Source organism: Momordica charantia (genome assembly GCF_013281855.1).
Source record: "Momordica charantia cultivar OHB3-1 chromosome 5 unlocalized genomic scaffold, Mcharantia_2.0 BLBB01000005.1, whole genome shotgun sequence".
NCBI lineage: Eukaryota > Viridiplantae > Streptophyta > Magnoliopsida > Cucurbitales > Cucurbitaceae > Momordica > Momordica charantia.
This window is the reverse complement of record NW_028275163.1, coordinates 23198875-23215666: the sequence shown is the minus strand read 5'-3', so window position 1 is coordinate 23215666 and position 16792 is coordinate 23198875. Positions and strand designations below refer to the sequence as shown.

The window sequence follows — 16792 nt, the reverse complement described above, 5'->3', positions numbered from 1 at the left end:
TTAAGTTTCTATAGAGGGAGATTTAATGGTGTATAACGAGAAATTTCTTTGGGTTGATGGATGAACGAGAAATATTTATTTCAGTCAAAAACTTGAGGGTGGGAAGTAAGAATTTCTATGGAAGGATCGTTCTATTGGTATCTTCTATTGAAAAAATGACCTGCATAGAAAAGAAAAAGAATATTCTTTAACGATGGTAAATGTGAAGATACCTACTTACCGGTAAATACCTAAGTTTTATCTTAAATTTGACACGATTTCATTTTCTGTCTTAGTCTATGGCATGGAGTCTTCTCTGCATAAGCCTCACTTGGTTCTAATCACGTGCCATAGACCGAACCTTCTCGAACCCTCATCCCCAACTTTTACTTAGCCTTCCACCCTCATGCAGCACCCATTTGAAATCCTCCTCCAGTCCCTCCGCCATGCCTCAAACCCATCTGCCACATCTTTGCTTGTAATACTTTGCATCAAATTAAGAGATTAAATTTGAGATATTTCGAACTCTCGATCTTTTAATAGAAAATATATGTCTTAATTAGTTGAGCTTGCTCAGGTTATATATATAGAGAGAGTAAAATGTACGAAAATTTACAAAAGTAACATACTAAACAAAATCCACAATAAACTCAATCTCAAATATGATTATGAAAAATACACTAAAACGAAGTTTTTTTTAGTATTGAGCTATGCTCGCTTTGGCCACTAAAACGAAGTTAATGCTATATTTGGAAAAAAAAATTGTGACATTTTTGTAAAGACATTAAATTTCTAACATGAAATTCCGCGTGTGGTGGATTCACAATCCACTGCCTTGATCCACTTGGCTGCTTGTTGATATTTTGTAAGGTTTAACATAGATATAAGAGATGAATAGATTATATCGTAGAAGAAGTGGATAAAATATAAGAAAATATTATAATTAATGTGAACCTAATTGAAAAAATTTTAATATTTCATTCCTCTTCGAGAAGATAGATTATTTTCATAGGAATTAGAGCCAAAAATGGGAAGGGGGTGGCCAATGGCTGCTCCGTTCCTCCAATGAAAAGTGTGTCTTTTCTCTCGGTCCAACTACTTAGTTTTTTTTTGGTGTTTTTCTTTGTTTTGTTTTGGTTCTTTTGTGGTTTTTTTTCCGGAAGTAAGTAGCATGACTCTTCTCATTTTAGCATTTTTTCTGTGTTCTTCAACATTGTTCTTCTTGTTTCTTTTCCTTCACCGTTTCACTTTTTTTTTCTTTTTTTCTTAAGGCTTTTAGCCGAAAAATCGACCGATCAACGAATGAAATAAAAGTAGTCTATTTCCATTTTTTGAAAATCGACGTATCAAAATTCATGGAGGAAATAAAAGTAGTCCGTTTCCATTTTTTTAAAATCGACATAAAGCGTTTTTGGCTCGGATACCAGGTTTCATCTCAAAACCAATTGACAATGGCAGGAGTAGTTCATGTCTATTATAAACCTATGTTAGATCTCATCTCTTTTCAACGTGGGTTCTTAACGGTTCGACATCGGTTGTGGCCAAAAATTGACCATGACCGACCGATGATCACCCCTAGTGGTCACCACTCTTATAATGTGACCTTTAGTGGTCTTATTTCTTTTTAATCTATCGTTCCTTTAAAATTTTTAAAAATTTAAATTTATTTTAAAAAAAATACTTGTGTTAATATATATATATTTTTTTTAATTTTTCATAAAATATTCATGGATATTTTATTGTTTTCATAAACTTGAAAGTTGCATATTTCCGCTGGTATCGACACGTAGAGGCTAGAGCCTTGTTTTGGTACGCATATTGAGACATGTTCGAGAGAGGCAAAACGGCGTCGGTTAGCGGGTGGAGTGCTTTGGATGGCTGGACTCGTGGGAACGTGGGTGTGTAATTTATGCCTATCTTGGGCAATTGATGGGCTTGGGTTGGGCTTGTAGGGGTCTAACAGACCTTCGAAGATATTATCTCCAAAATAAACAGATAATGTTTTGGATGGAAACTTATTTTCACAAATATTTAATATTTACAAATTTTACTGTTTTAGATTTTTGGATTTAAAATATTTTCCAAATGTCAAATTTATACTTATTTATAGCATTTATATTTATTATAATTAGTTTTTCTTATTTAAATATAAAAGATTTAATGTTCGAATTTTCTAAACATAAAATCATTGTGGCTTCAAATCAATTATTCTCATAATCTCGAGATTTACAGATTTACTTCTTATTATGAATATAATATATATACCTATGTATCCTATCTCTATTATTCGAATTTATAGGGAATAATTAGATTTAATTAGGTTTCAAAAGTTTTCATATTTGGATTCTACGTATTAAACATCATATATTCAAATCTTTTATATTTATTCTCACTTGATCTCATTCCATTTTTTCCCTGATTTTCTCTAATGAATCAGATTCTCTATATCCATCTAATTATAACAAATTTTTTTCTATTCCCTTTTTCCATCTTTGCCTTAATCTTAATTTCAAATTTGTTCTTGCATAATTTTTTGGTTCGATGTCTTATTTTTAATAGTATGATAAAAATATACTCTTCCAAAATATTATTTCCATATTTTAATTATCTTTCTTCTCTCATTATTTTTTTTAGCGCTTTTTCCTGGGAATCGTTGTTTTTTCAATTGTATGGTATACATGTACTCCTCCAACCATTAGATTATATAATATAATCCAATGACCATTTTATAATATATTTATTCATTTTAATATTCTAATGATATGTAAATGAAATCTTCCCACCTTCCAGTTCTAAGTAAAACTTGCTAAAGTACAGGACTTAGTAGTATATATGAGAGATACTCATTGAAGATATACAAGATTTTACACAACTATTTAAACAATATAAAATATATCCGACAATTGAGTTCCTATAACTACCAAATTGGTACTTAGTTGTAGATATATATTACATTGTACAATAATTCACACCTAATTTTTGCACCACTCAAATCATATTTGAATCTTTAAAACTTTATTGTTAAACCGTACAAAAATAGAGGGTTAAACCGTACAAAAAAAAATAGAGGGAAACAAAAATCAATACCAAAATAGAGGGAATATTGTTCAAAACAACACACAAAATCAGAAATCGAAAACACCCATTGAATATATATGGGTATAGAAAATATATCATTGTGAAATCAACTAATACTTATGTGTACCATCACAAAAGGAGGTTTCAAAGGGGTTAAACATTACAAAAAAATCAAGGGTCTTCATCATTGTTCAAATCAGAAATAAAAAACTTGGAAGATATTGGTATGCAAAATATATCATGGTGAGACAAAACAAACCTTCCGGTCGACGACTAAACAATATTCGGGATAAATGGAGGGCTCGAACGATCGACGAGTGACTGGGGACGAAGAAGAAGCTTGAACGATCTGCTCCGGAATGCTATTGCTAGCTATGGTTTACTATGGCCTTCTATTCGGCAACTAAACAAACCTCGGGATAAATGGAGTGCTCGAATGGTCGACGGGCGACCAACGACGAAGAAGAAGCTATAACCGTCTACTCTGGCGACGGAGAAGAAACTCAAACGAACGGAAACAATGGTGTTTGTGGAAGGAGAGCAAACGAGAGAGGAAGAAGAAACGGCGGAAGGATGAGGTTTTTTTCGAAAATTTGCAATAATGGAGAATTTTGGTAACTTTTATTTTTGGAAAGTCTCCGATCAATTCGATTAGGCACTCGTCATCTATTTTCATTGTTCAACTCTTTGACCACACGAAAAAATCATCCTTCAACTCTTTGACGACATGAAAAAACCAAAAAAAGCTCTGCTCTCCCTCTCTATCTATCCAAGGGATGGAAGGGCAGAGGCCTTTGGTGTCCCCTCCAATCAAGAATTGGGACCTCACAATCACTAACCAATATGTTTTTCTCTCATGCCTTTCTTGGTTCATAGTTTGATATTCTCTTGTCCTAGGCGTGGAGGAACGAATAAGGGATTTAAAATATAACATTCCAAATAACCAATTTTTGAATTTCAAAAAATAATTAATATATAGGTGTAAATAAAAAAAGATATAATTAGAAATTGGTGATGGATACCATCTTAAATGAGATTATTTCACGACAAAAGTATAAATTTTGAACATTGGATCCTTTTATGTAACCTATTAATATAGTAATCCTAAACGAAAATGAGTTATGGGCTAGCAGAATTGTATGTACCGACTTATTTTACATCACTTTGGCCCACTCACATCAGTAAGTTTCAAGTAAAATTGTAGGGCACCCATTCATTTTTCCTTTTTTTGTTGGCTTGTGCAATACAGAAAGAACCGCCTTTGACAACTCATCAATTTTATGATATTTCACGACAAAAGTATAAATTTTGAACATTGGATCCTTTTATGTAACCTATTAATATAGTAATCCTAAACGAAAATGAGTTATGGGCTAGCAGAATTGTATGTACCGACTTATTTTACATCACTTTGGCCCACTCACATCAGTAAGTTTCAAGTAAAATTGTAGGGCACCCATTCATTTTTCCTTTTTTTGTTGGCTTGTGCAATACAGAAAGAACCGCCTTTGACAACTCATCAATTTTATGATTTTGCATTTTCTCTCTTAGTTGTGAAGTATTTAATGGTTGCAAGGACAAAGTTGTTCCTTAATGGAGAGAAGTCAAGTCTTTTCCATTTTTCTCACCATTTTGAAGGAGGGTGAGCTCTTTTTTAGTGAGTTTTATAGATATTTTGTTGCTGTAATTTTTGTGCTCTATTGTTACAGACAAAACTCTATATATTTTGTTGTTGCTCTTAATGATTAATGGAATTGATGGATCGCCACAGTGGATGTAGATCATGTTGATTGAACCACTATAAATCAATGTGTTATTTCTTCTCTCTTATCCATATACTTTGTTGAATTTATCGTTGAAACTTAGTTAATTAATATTATATATTTTCTGAAATTGTTGGTACCGTTGGGATAACTTGTCCTCATCCCTAACATTGTCAAATAGCAAGTTGGAGCATGATATTATCTTCTTTGGAGATGAATCCCCCAAAATCTTATATTACATAATGAAGATGTTGTCTTCAATTTTTGGAAAAAACCAAATTCAAAGTGATTCTAAAAAAACATGATTACAACCCAAAGTAATATTTATTTGTGAGGAACGTTCTCGATTTTTAAAAAATATAAGAAAATGTCTATTTGGCATCTTTTGCAGGTTGGTTCGGTCAAAGAAGAGGGATGAAGAAATAGAAACAAAATGGTGATTTATGGGGATGGGAGATAAGATTTGTCTTTTATCTCTAATTTTCTGTCTCTTTTCAAACTTTAAATAACTCGAAGAATCATTTTTAGTTATATCAAAATCATTTTCACAAATCAATTATCATTAAATATCTTTTGCTGAAATCACTTGTTCTAAAATTATTCTCAAACGGACAGTCATTTGATTATTTGACAAGTATTATACTTTTCAGAGTGATTTCGGCCACGATTCTCTAAAATATTCATATTTGACAAAGGGTTAAAATTGATTCTGTCTTTTTTGACGGTAAAATTATTGTTGGCCACAATTTAGTAAATACCAAAAAGAGGAATGAAAAAATTGATTTCCATTCTTTATTTTGGTACCCTTTTAAGTAAACATGGCCTGTCTTTAACAGAATTGTCAAATATTATTCTGGACAAGCTTCTTTTCTTCACCATCCATCAAGATAAATTTAAAGATAGTAGGACCCTTTTAAAGTTATGAATTTTGATTTTTCTTCCCTCTTTATTTGTATATGTTAGAGTAAAAGAAACTCAGGAAAGATTAGTTAGGTGAAGTTGTAGCCATATGCTTTTTCATATCTTTCTCATGGATCTAAATTTAGTTGGTTATTATAAGTTAATTTGTTCCTATTTCCTTTGAGCAGCGAGCTGTTTTATCGGTCAAATATGTTTCTGATGACTATTCTGATGTAACCTTGAGTTCTCCTGTTGGCAGTATTTATTTAATCTCAAAAAATAAAAATTAGCTGGTTATTATAAATTAATTGCCAATCTGTGAGAATAATATTTTACTCATCACTTTTATTATTTGTGACAAGTCAGGAATATTTCTTTTTTTCTGAAATTATTGCAGATCAGGCCCCTGAAAAGAAAATTGGTTGTGAGCTTGTACTTAGAGAATTTATTAGTAGGTGTCCAAAAATGGCGAGATGATTTTTGTTAATAAAAAATTTTACCCTTTATATTTAGTTATTATTTTCAAAATCAAAATAATCTCTCTTAGATTTCAAGTTTGTTTCTTGTTATATTATCTCTACTTTCCTACGTTTTCTTCCCTAGATTATAGAAACCAACTATCTTACCTTTTTAAATATATATTTGAATATAATTCAGGACAGCACAAAGTACGATCAGGTATTGCGGGAGAGAAGATATGAGTGGACGGGAATTGAGCAAGGGTTACTTACAACAATGCAGGAAATTAATGGAATTGAGACAACGGAGGATCAACAAGGCGAGTCACAAAATGGCAGGTGGGGCATGGAGTAGCAAAGGATAAAGAAGAGAGAGATCAACAATATGAGTTTCTACCGTACCTTTTTAGGTATAATTTTTTTTTATATATTTTTGTGTTAATTGTGTCTGAAAAATAAACATTATGTGTTCACCTTATTTTTCACAATATATGTTAAGAACTAAAATGAACATTTTCAAAATACATCGACAAAAATCAACTAAGACCAAACAGTGACCAAAATAGTATTTTAACGAAAAAAAATTTTCTCTTTCGCCTTTTGTTCACCTTTCATTTTGAGAAATTTTTTTCTCCTTTCTAAAATTTTTGTTACTCACTCATTTAATTTATTTTTAATTTTTATAATAACTCTTTAAATTTTTAGTTATCGTATCTTTTTTAAGTTTATTTATTTTTCTAAATTTTTTTTGTCTCTAAGATTTTTCTTTATCTCTAACTTTTTTCTCTCTAAAAATTTGTCAAACTCTCTCTTTTAAACTTTAAATAACTCAAAAATCATTTAGTTATATGAAAATTATTTGAAAAACTGTGTAACCAAACGTTAAAATAATTATATAAAAATAATTTTTACAAAATCAATTATCATTAAATATCTTTTGGTAAAATCACTTGTTCTAAAATTAAATATCTCCACAATCCATCCAGATAAATTCAAATTTTCAAAATTATTGAAATGCTTTCGTAATCAAGATGCATTTAAAGATAGTAGTACCCTTTTAAAATTATGAATTTTGGTTTTTCTTCCCTCTTTATTTGTATAAGTTAGTTAGAGTAAAATAAAGATTAGTTACGTGAAGTTGGAGCCACATTGCTTTTTCACATCTTTTTCATGGATCTAAATTTAGTTGGTTATTACAAGTTCCTATTTTCTTTGAACAGCGAACTGTTTTATCGATCAAATATGTTTCTGATGACTACTCTAATGTAACCTTCAGCAGTTGTCGTGTTTGCAGTATTTATTTGATCTCAAAAAATAAAAATTAGTTGGTTATTATAAATTAATTGCGAATCTCTATGAGAATAATATTTTACTAATCACTTTTATTATTTGGTGACAAGTCATACACTAGTGAAGACAATAAAACAAAATTGAGAAGTGCATGGAATAATTCTTTTTTTTTTTTCTGAAATTATTGCAGCTCTATTTATGGGGTCTCGGCCAATGGAACGTCAAATTATTTCTCTTTTATCTGTTTCTACGGGTTCCTGATCCAACTCTGTTGCGAGCATGATTTTAAATATAAGTCGAAACGTTGATATTTACATCGATATGTCCATGTTTTCATAGATTCCATATTGACATAAGAGATAAATCGACATTTTCATTATAGTATAAAAAAATCGACAAAATATGAAAAATATCAACAAAATGTTACTAATGTTTACATAATATTAATATTAATTATTTTTTAACCTATTTAGCAACATGAAAATGTTTATTTGTTAATTTATATATTTTTTACGTTTCTATAATTTTTATAGAAATATCCATAGACATCAATATTTTATCGATCTTTAGATCGATATTTCTATGAAATTGAGACCTTAACATTTCCATTGACATCGACATTTAAAACCTTGGTTGCGAATGCGAATGGTATAATAAATAATATTTTCAAAAAATGTTTAGCATAAACATTTGTCCATTGTTTAGGCATGTGGCTGAGCAGTGAGCAGCAAGTAAATTAGTGTGTTTTATTGTATTTTTTTACCATATTATGTTTTTTCTTTGGTCAAAATTAGAGGGTGAATTAAGAAACTTTAAGTATTTCATAATTATTGATGTTGTTATTTGTTTCACATTTGTTTAGAAGGTTCATTTTTCAATTTATTCCAAAAACATAAATAAAGATATAGTTTTTCATATATGAATTTATCGAAGGTTGAAATTAAATCATTCTATTTTTGTTTATAAAAAATAAGGAAACAGTAAGATGCCCAAATATTTTTGGGAGATTTGCTTGAATTTTTTGGTCAAGCCACAGTCTAATTTCCCTTCTCAAATTTTTTGTAAAAGGTTGTTAGTTATACTTTTAAAGAATCATAAATCATATATATAAAAACATCACACTCATTTCTACACCCAAAAATAACACCGAAAAGATAAACATGTTTTCTTCATCTTTGAATAATTTTTTTCTCTTCTTCTCATATCGTATCGACTACCTCGTCCACATACAGATTTGAATCCCCAAAAATATATATATATTTGGTCCCATGATTTTGGATGTAACTTCAATTTTGTCCAAGTAATTTCAAAACTTTTAATTTGGTTCTTAAAATAGCAATCACATCTAATTTTTTTAAATATGGTACGGAAGTCCAATTTTAAAATTACAACTTTACCCATATGATATACGTTTAGGTATGTGATATATAATTGATATGAGTGTATGATATACTTGTAATATATATGTGATATACATCTGATATACTACTGATATGAGTGTCTGTGCAATATGTATGTGATATACATCTAATATACTACTGATACAAGTGTCTGATATACTATTGATAGAGGTGACCTCGGTCGGTCGACTTGATTTTCCGGCCAAAATCGTCGCCGACTGACGCATGGTCGGTTTCCACTGGAAATCGACTGACCATTGTTACTGATTCTCCACCAACCAACTGAGGTCAGTCGGTCGGTTTTCGACAAACCGACTACGTCTGTTACGACGGCGAGGAAGACCGACGAACATGCCATTATTGTCGTCGAGAAATAAGAAAACTTCAAAGATTGGTCGATAGTGAATAAAAGAAAAGAAGACATGGTAACATAAAAAGAAGGTCTATAATAATAATGGAAGAAGAAAGAAAGAAGATCTAAGGAAGATGAAAGGTTTGTCAACAATGAAAATGGTGAGAAGGAAGATTGCGAGAGATGAGAGAAAAAGAGAGAAAGTAATGAATGAAAAAGTAAATAATGATTGATTTGAGGAAATGGGAGATGAGAGAAGAAAGAGAAGTAATTAAAATAATATAAAAAAGTTGGATGGTTTCAAGAAAACCATAGGAGCCCGTGGTTTTTCTCAAAACCACCTCGAAAAAATGTACATCTTCCCTAATTTAATACAAAAATCTTCGGTCGGTTTTCTTTATCTGAAATCACCAACCGATCAGGTAAAATCGACACCGACCAACTTGCAGCTGAAACAGACCTAATTGGCTTGATTCGATTGGGGCGGTTTTTCGAGATTGGATGTGCACCACTAACTATTGATATCAGTGAAAAATTTTGCTATATTTGAAAATTTTAAAAATAGGTGACGTAGTTTGAAATAGATAAAAGACTTTTGCTACTCACTGCAATTTCTCTAAACTTTACACGTCGTTCTTAAATTATTTTGCATCCATCTCAAAAGTGTATTGAACTAACATAATCAATTAAGAAACAAATAGATTTGAGTAAGTCACGAGATAAGTAACGTAACTTTTAAAACTATAACGACATTTTAAAGTAAATCTAAATAATATGATAATTAAATTTAAGGTTTATGAAAATGTGAGGTTCATATTTTATAGAAATTTTGATGAAAATTTGGAAAAAATCATGAAAATTAATTGGAATTGTTTGAATTGGTAAACAATTTTTTATTTGTGGTTTAATTATACTATAATTACTATTTTGAATCATAAAATATAAAAATAAAAACTATATTTTATGTTAAAATGCTCATATCTATAGAAATTTAGGGAAAGAAATAATGAAAAACATCGTGGAGATTATTTGAATTTAATAAAACGAGACTTCAATTATAACTCAATTATTATACCATTCATTATTTTAATCATTTATATTCACAATTCAAAGTAATATGTATATAGTTAAATAATTAAAAGCGATATCCAATATTGAGATACGACCAATGATTAAAAGAATTATATTTTTATAATATTAAAATTATGTACAAATGCAATACAACACTTTGCATCGGAAGGGGGAGAGGGATAAAAATAGAGAGTAATTTTTTTTTTCTTTTTTTGAAACATATAAATAGAGAGTAATGTTAAATGGAGGGGAAGAAAATAGGTCAAGTGAGAGATTGCTGATATCTTTTGATATTTCCTCGACATTTTTTCAACATGGTGAAAAAATGAAACGAAACTCGTTTTTTCAATATGAGAAACATGCGCTCAAAAAGACCTCCTACACCCCCTCGCCAAGTGAGAGTTTAGTCAGAATTTGCTCTAGAAGTTGCTCCTGCTCCGGACTTACTTCCTGGAAAGATAGGATTGGGCAATTCTGTCTGTTCTAGAATTGACCTTATTATTATTCAAAGGGTAAAGAGCTTTTTTTATAGAGGTTGAGTAAGGGGACGGAGCTTGAGGCTTCTCAGCTATAGGAACAGGGAACGAATCCTCAAAAATGGAATGAGTTCGTAATTACTACCACTATCGCTGCTATTTTCTCTCGAACATTTTAAACAATAATTATATATTGATATTGATACATTATTAACATTTCTAGTAACATCTCTTTATAATAAAAACCTCGATTCATTAGCGTTGATGTTTAAGTTATTAATTATATCTATGTGAGAGATGAAATAAAAAAAGATAATAAATTCTATAATTTAATTAAAATACATAAATAAAATAAGTAATTTTAAAATGACAAAACTTCCTTTCCGAAGATTCTCCTTGTGAATTCCTAAGTATGCATATAGACAAGTGGACACCGCAAAAATTATATAAAATTAAAAAGAAACACTTGTCCATATGTTAGATCACGTAGGAATCCAGGACAGATTTTTTTTTCTTTAAAGAATATCCGGATAAAAAAAATGGAGATTAAGAAGGTGAACGTTTAGTATTCCAAAGATTTGCAGAGACCCCACTATATGAAGCGCATTTAATTTATATGAAAAAATAAAGAATGTGGGAGAGCTGAGAAGAAGAAAAAACGTTGAGAAGAGGGAAATGTAGAGAAAAAGAGATAAATATGGTAGGTGGGAGAAAATTGAAAAAGATGAAAAAAGGAGAAATTAAAGTAATATATTTTATATTTTTTAAATTCTATTTTCTCTTTTCATTTCTAAATTCATAATTTCATATTTCAAATTTTCAATTTTATTTTTTTATTTTCTAATAACAAATAACAAATATCAAATAAAATTACAAATTACAAATTACTTGGACAAAATACAGTATCTAAAAACAGACCAATACGATGAAATTAAATAGTATTAATTGAGAGCAAATGTGGGATAAAAAAAATTGAAATCTCGAAATTCAAATATGAAAGTAATGATAACAAGTGCCCATAAAAGAGAATTCGTTTAAAAAGTTTCATTATCTGTAGTTCCAAATTTTGTAAAACAACCATATTTTATGGATGTTTCTTTTAATAGTCGGAAATAAGTGTTTTAGCAAGTTGAGCTATGTTCAAGTTAGACTTTTGAAAAAAAAAATGAAATTACGCCCTCCACGACATGTTAAGTCTGTAGACACAACGACATGTTGCTTGAAATTAGAGTGTCGTAACGACAAAAATTGGAAATTTAAACCTTTAAATTAGGACGTGGGAGAAACAACTTTCAAATTAACTTGTGGACACCACATATTCTTTAATTTTAATGGCTCAATATACCATTCAAAGCTACCTTCAATATATTAAAAAAATTTATTAAGTCATTCCAAAAATTCTTTTAATCTGACAAATCATTAAATTAATGTGACATGTGATCTGTGAACATACCATTTGGACCTTCCCCGTTAGTAAAACGGATCCAACAATTAACAAAATTTAATATTCTCAAACATGCTCCGATATGTCAATAAAATAATAGTATAATATTTTCTAGTACAAATAATAATATAATGTTACATTACATTCACCTTAACAAGTTTTTAAAGTCTCTATTAAAGAATTTTTAATACATTAAATATAAAATTGAGAAATCAGGTCCAAATTGAAAAGAACTTTAAAATATTGAGACTCTACTCGTTGTGCACATTAGTTAAGTTAGGATATCACTGAAAATTGAAGATTTGGTTTCACTCCGTCAAAAACTTTCGTTTCTTTAACTTTGTACAAACCAATCACCGTCTGTTAAGTGAAAAAAAATGGAGAAAAAAGTAGAAGCAAATGAAAGCAAAAATAAATAAATAGAAATATGAGAGACTATTTTGAAAAGTAGTGTGATTTAAAAAAAAAAAAAAATTTGAAAAAACGAGCCAAAAATACATTTCTCGAGGAGACGTAATATTTTTAAAAACAAATCTGTCTTATTTGGTTTGGTGGGTGTGAAAGCAAAAAGTAGAATTGGAATTGACAATGAAACAAATATTGGATATTTGATTCTTTTTTCCACTTCGGAGATATAAAAATTCGTTTATAAATGGAAAAAATAGAACCTGGAATGGTATTTTAATATGTAATAGGTTTATGTTTTATATTTTCTAGGGGTTTCACTAACATTCTAAATATTTCACTTTTGTCTTTGTTAGTTTTCCCATTTTAGAATATTATCTTGTACATAAGATAATAAAAAAATGGAATCTACAACTCATCTAACATTGAACCACTTGAATTACGTGGACTCTCCATTTTTTACTCCAAAATTTGAAATGGTTAAAGAAACAATATGTTCTCCTGTTTAAGAGTAATTAATTATTAATATGTTATCATTTTGCTCAGTTTTCTTAAAACAATCACACTGCTTTTTGAGCGGGGCTGAGGGGAGGGAATGGTGGAGCACGTGACTCTTTCTTTTAATAATATAAAAACAAATAACTAATTATATTTAAATAGTTATAAAAAAATGTTTTCTACGGAAAATACTTTAGAGAAAAACGTAAAAACAGAAAATGTTATAAAAAAAAATGATAACTTGCTAAATGTTGAATGGTGTCGTTACTCCAGTTTAGAATTTTCCTTTTTTACACGAGGATCACGTGGGAGATTCGTCTCCTACAAAGCCGTGTTTGGAACCGGCTTCTCCTTCCACACAGCAACTGCACTGGTAGTCCCACTTGAACTTGAACATGGCCATGGCTTCCCCTCACTTTGTTCTGTTCCCTTTCATGGCTCAGGGCCACATGATCCCCATGATCGACCTGGCCAAGCTTCTGGCTCGCCGTGGAGCCATAATCAGCTTCATCACCACTCCCCGTAATGCTGCCCGCAATTACTCTGTTCTTGCCCGAGCGATCAATTCCGGGTTACGAATCCACGTCCATCAACTGGACTTTCCATCCAACCAAGTTGGCCTTCCCGAAGGTTGCGAGAATCTTGACTTGCTGCCTTCATATGATGATCATTTGACATCCAAATTCTTCCAAGCAACTTTTCTCCTCCGCGAGCCGTGGGAAAAACTGGTGGAGCAACTCATCCCCCGCCCCACCTGCATAATCACCGACACCGGCTTCCCCTGGACCTTACCACTTTCCCTCAGACTTCACATCCCAAGGCTCGTTTACTACACCCACAGCTGCCTCTATCTTCTCATTATGCGGAGTATACAAAGCAGGCAACCCCTTTTAGCATCCATCTCTGACGACTCTGAATACGTAACTTTGTCGGACCTGCCCCATGCAGTCCAGTTTCTCAAATCGCAGCTATCTAGCGTCGCCGATGGAGACGCCGCCAAGTTTCTTGAGGCCATGGAGGAAGCCGACGCGCACTCACACGGCGTTGTCATAAACATATTCGAAGAGATGGAGGCTGAGAATGTTGCCGCGTATAGAAAGCACAGAAAGTCCCCGGACAGAGTCTGGTGCGTGGGCCCTGTTTCGCTTTGCAGTGAGGACAAACTCGACATGGCTCAGAGAGGAAACAGAGCCTGTATCGACGAAGCCCAGTGCATGAATTGGCTCGACGCCCAGCGCCCATCTTCTGTGGTCTACGTCTCTCTGGGAAGCCTATGCAATCTGTCGACGGCCCAACTCATAGAGATGGGTTCGGGTCTGGCGGAATCGAAGAAACCGTTCATTTGGGTCGTAAGAAAAGAATATGCAACGGAAGAGTTTCAGAAATGGGCAACGGAGTACGATTTGGAGGGGAAAACGGAAGGGAGAGGGCTGGTGATTCAGGGGTGGGCACCTCAAGTTCTGATACTGACCCACTCTGCAATTGGATGCTTTTTGACTCATTGCGGCTGGAATTCGTGCACCGAAGCCATATCTGCGGGCGTGCCCATGATCACTTGGCCGATTTTTGGGGATCAAAATTTCAACAAGAAACTGATTGTAGAGATACTCAGGATTGGAGTAGGCGTAGGCGTGGAAACGGCTGTGGATTGGGCAGGGAAAGCTGAGAAAAGGGCGTTGGTGAAGAGAGACAAAGTGAGAGAAGCCATAGAAATGGCGATGGATGGAGATGGGAGTGAGGAGATGAGAGAGAGATGCAAACAACTCGCTGAGAAGGCCAAGAGAGCACTACAAGAAGGGGGCTCTTCTCACTTAAATCTCAAGCTGCTGATTCAAGATATTGTTGCTTATGGAACAGGTTGTCAGAATGGGAACTGTTCATGATTTGCTCAAGTGCCAGATTTTAGATTTTTCCGTAATTTGATGAATTATTATCATTCTAACGTTGTTTGTTTGACGCATGAAATTTAGTTCCTAATAAGTATCATGTCTAGTTTAGGTAATTTCTAGTTTATTTTTCACTCTCGTAGTCTTTTATTGTACTAAAAAAACTCTAGTTATCTATTAATAAATATTATGTTTGGGTAACTTTTAGTTTATTTACATTAGTTTCTTGTCATTGATTTATTTATTTATTTATTATTATTATTATTTGTAAGGGAATGATGGTTAATTTTTGGAAGATACTCAGTAAGTCGTTTAAAAAGTAAAAAATCAAAATGAAATATAAAGACCATGTGCTTAACCGACCGTTCGGTCGATTTGATCGGTTCTTAAAAGAAATAAGAGTTGTTCAGTGCTGTGTGATTGGATTGGGATGCAGGGAAGAAAGATAAGAAAGGGAAGAGAGGAAGAAAAAAGAGAAGAAAGGGAAGAGTCGAAGAGAGGAAGAAGAAGAATGGTGAGGAAGAAAGAGAAGATAGGTGGAGAGAGAAAACATGAATGAAAAGAAGAAATGAGATAAGAAAGAGAGAAATTGAAAAAGAAGGAATGACAATAAAAGAGCCACGTAGGTTGGAGAAGAAAAATGGGTTAAAAAGTAAAATATAATAATAAACAAATAAAAGTAAATATTTATATATAATTATATATTCCACGTGAATAATGTGAAATAGCATTTTTTTTCTTTTACATTTTTCACCCACGTGGCTTTTTATTAGCCATTCCCTCTTTCTTTTCAATTCTTTTTTCCCTCTCTTTTTCTCTCCAACCTTCTCTTTCTCAGTTTCTCTCGTTTCTTCTCGTCAACTCTTACCCCTTCTTTTGTTTTTTCATTCCATCTACTCTCAATTACCATTTTTTCTCTAATTCCTCTCTTGCAGCTCTCTCGTGGAAGGCTGGAATGAAATTTTATTATATTTTTTTCTTTTTTCTTTAATAAGTCGGTCGGTTCCTTTGATATTGGAAGAGCCGACCGACCGACTTGTCGGTTTTTCACACACCGACCTATTCATCTTTTAAACCGACCGACCGACGTCGGTTCGATCGGTTTTGATCGATCGTATCGCTTTTTCAGTCTTCTATACTCACCCCTAGTCATGGGTTTTAAATCCTAGGCGTTGAAACATCATGATATTATCTCTTTTTGGTGTAAGTTGCCATGAATGTACTTTTGGAATAGTCAAAAAATCTTTTATTAACTGATGAAGATATTGTCTCCAATTTTTCGAAAAAGCAAATTCAAAGTGATTATTAAAACATGATTACAAACCAAGTAATATTTATTTGTTAGGACGTTCTAAATTAAAAAAAAAAGAAATATATATATATATATATATATATATATATATAATTTGGCTCCCTTTTCGGTAGGTAATTAATGGTATGGATACAAAACTAGGGGTGAACATAGAAGACCGAAAAAGAAATATTACTCTTGAGTATAAAGTAATATTTAAATTTTAAGAAATATATTGATTTTAGTGTGAAGTTGAAATTGTGATAGAAAAATGAGTCTAAAAATAAAACTAATGGATCAAAATGATCACTTTTAAAAAGTATCAGAACTAAAATGAACATTTTGAAAGAATAAGGACTAAAATGAATAAAAGTTGAAAGTAGAAAAACTAAAACGAATACTTTCAAAATATAGAGATTAAAATAAACTAAAATCGAAAATATATTACCAAAATACTACTTTACCAAAAAAAAAAATATAGAAAATTAGTTTTTAAAAGAG

The 16792-nt window shown here is 31.7% G+C and overlaps 1 protein-coding gene across 1 annotated transcript; it reads left to right on the top strand.

The window, feature by feature from the left end:
* The first annotated feature begins 13413 nt into the window (after positions 1-13413).
* LOC111025858 (UDP-glycosyltransferase 73C3) lies at positions 13414-15201 on the top strand. The gene has a single exon (XM_022303739.2). It carries the CDS (start codon positions 13510-13512, stop codon positions 14995-14997), a length of 1488 nt encoding a protein of 495 aa, XP_022159431.2. The 5' UTR covers positions 13414-13509; the 3' UTR covers positions 14998-15201.
* The last annotated feature ends 1591 nt before the right edge of the window (positions 15202-16792 follow it).

What these genes read in the sequence shown, in the direction of transcription:
- LOC111025858 (XM_022303739.2), top strand. Translation starts at nt 13,510, where the DNA reads ATGGCCATGGCTTCCCCTCACTTTGTTCTGTTCCCTTTCATGGCTCAG.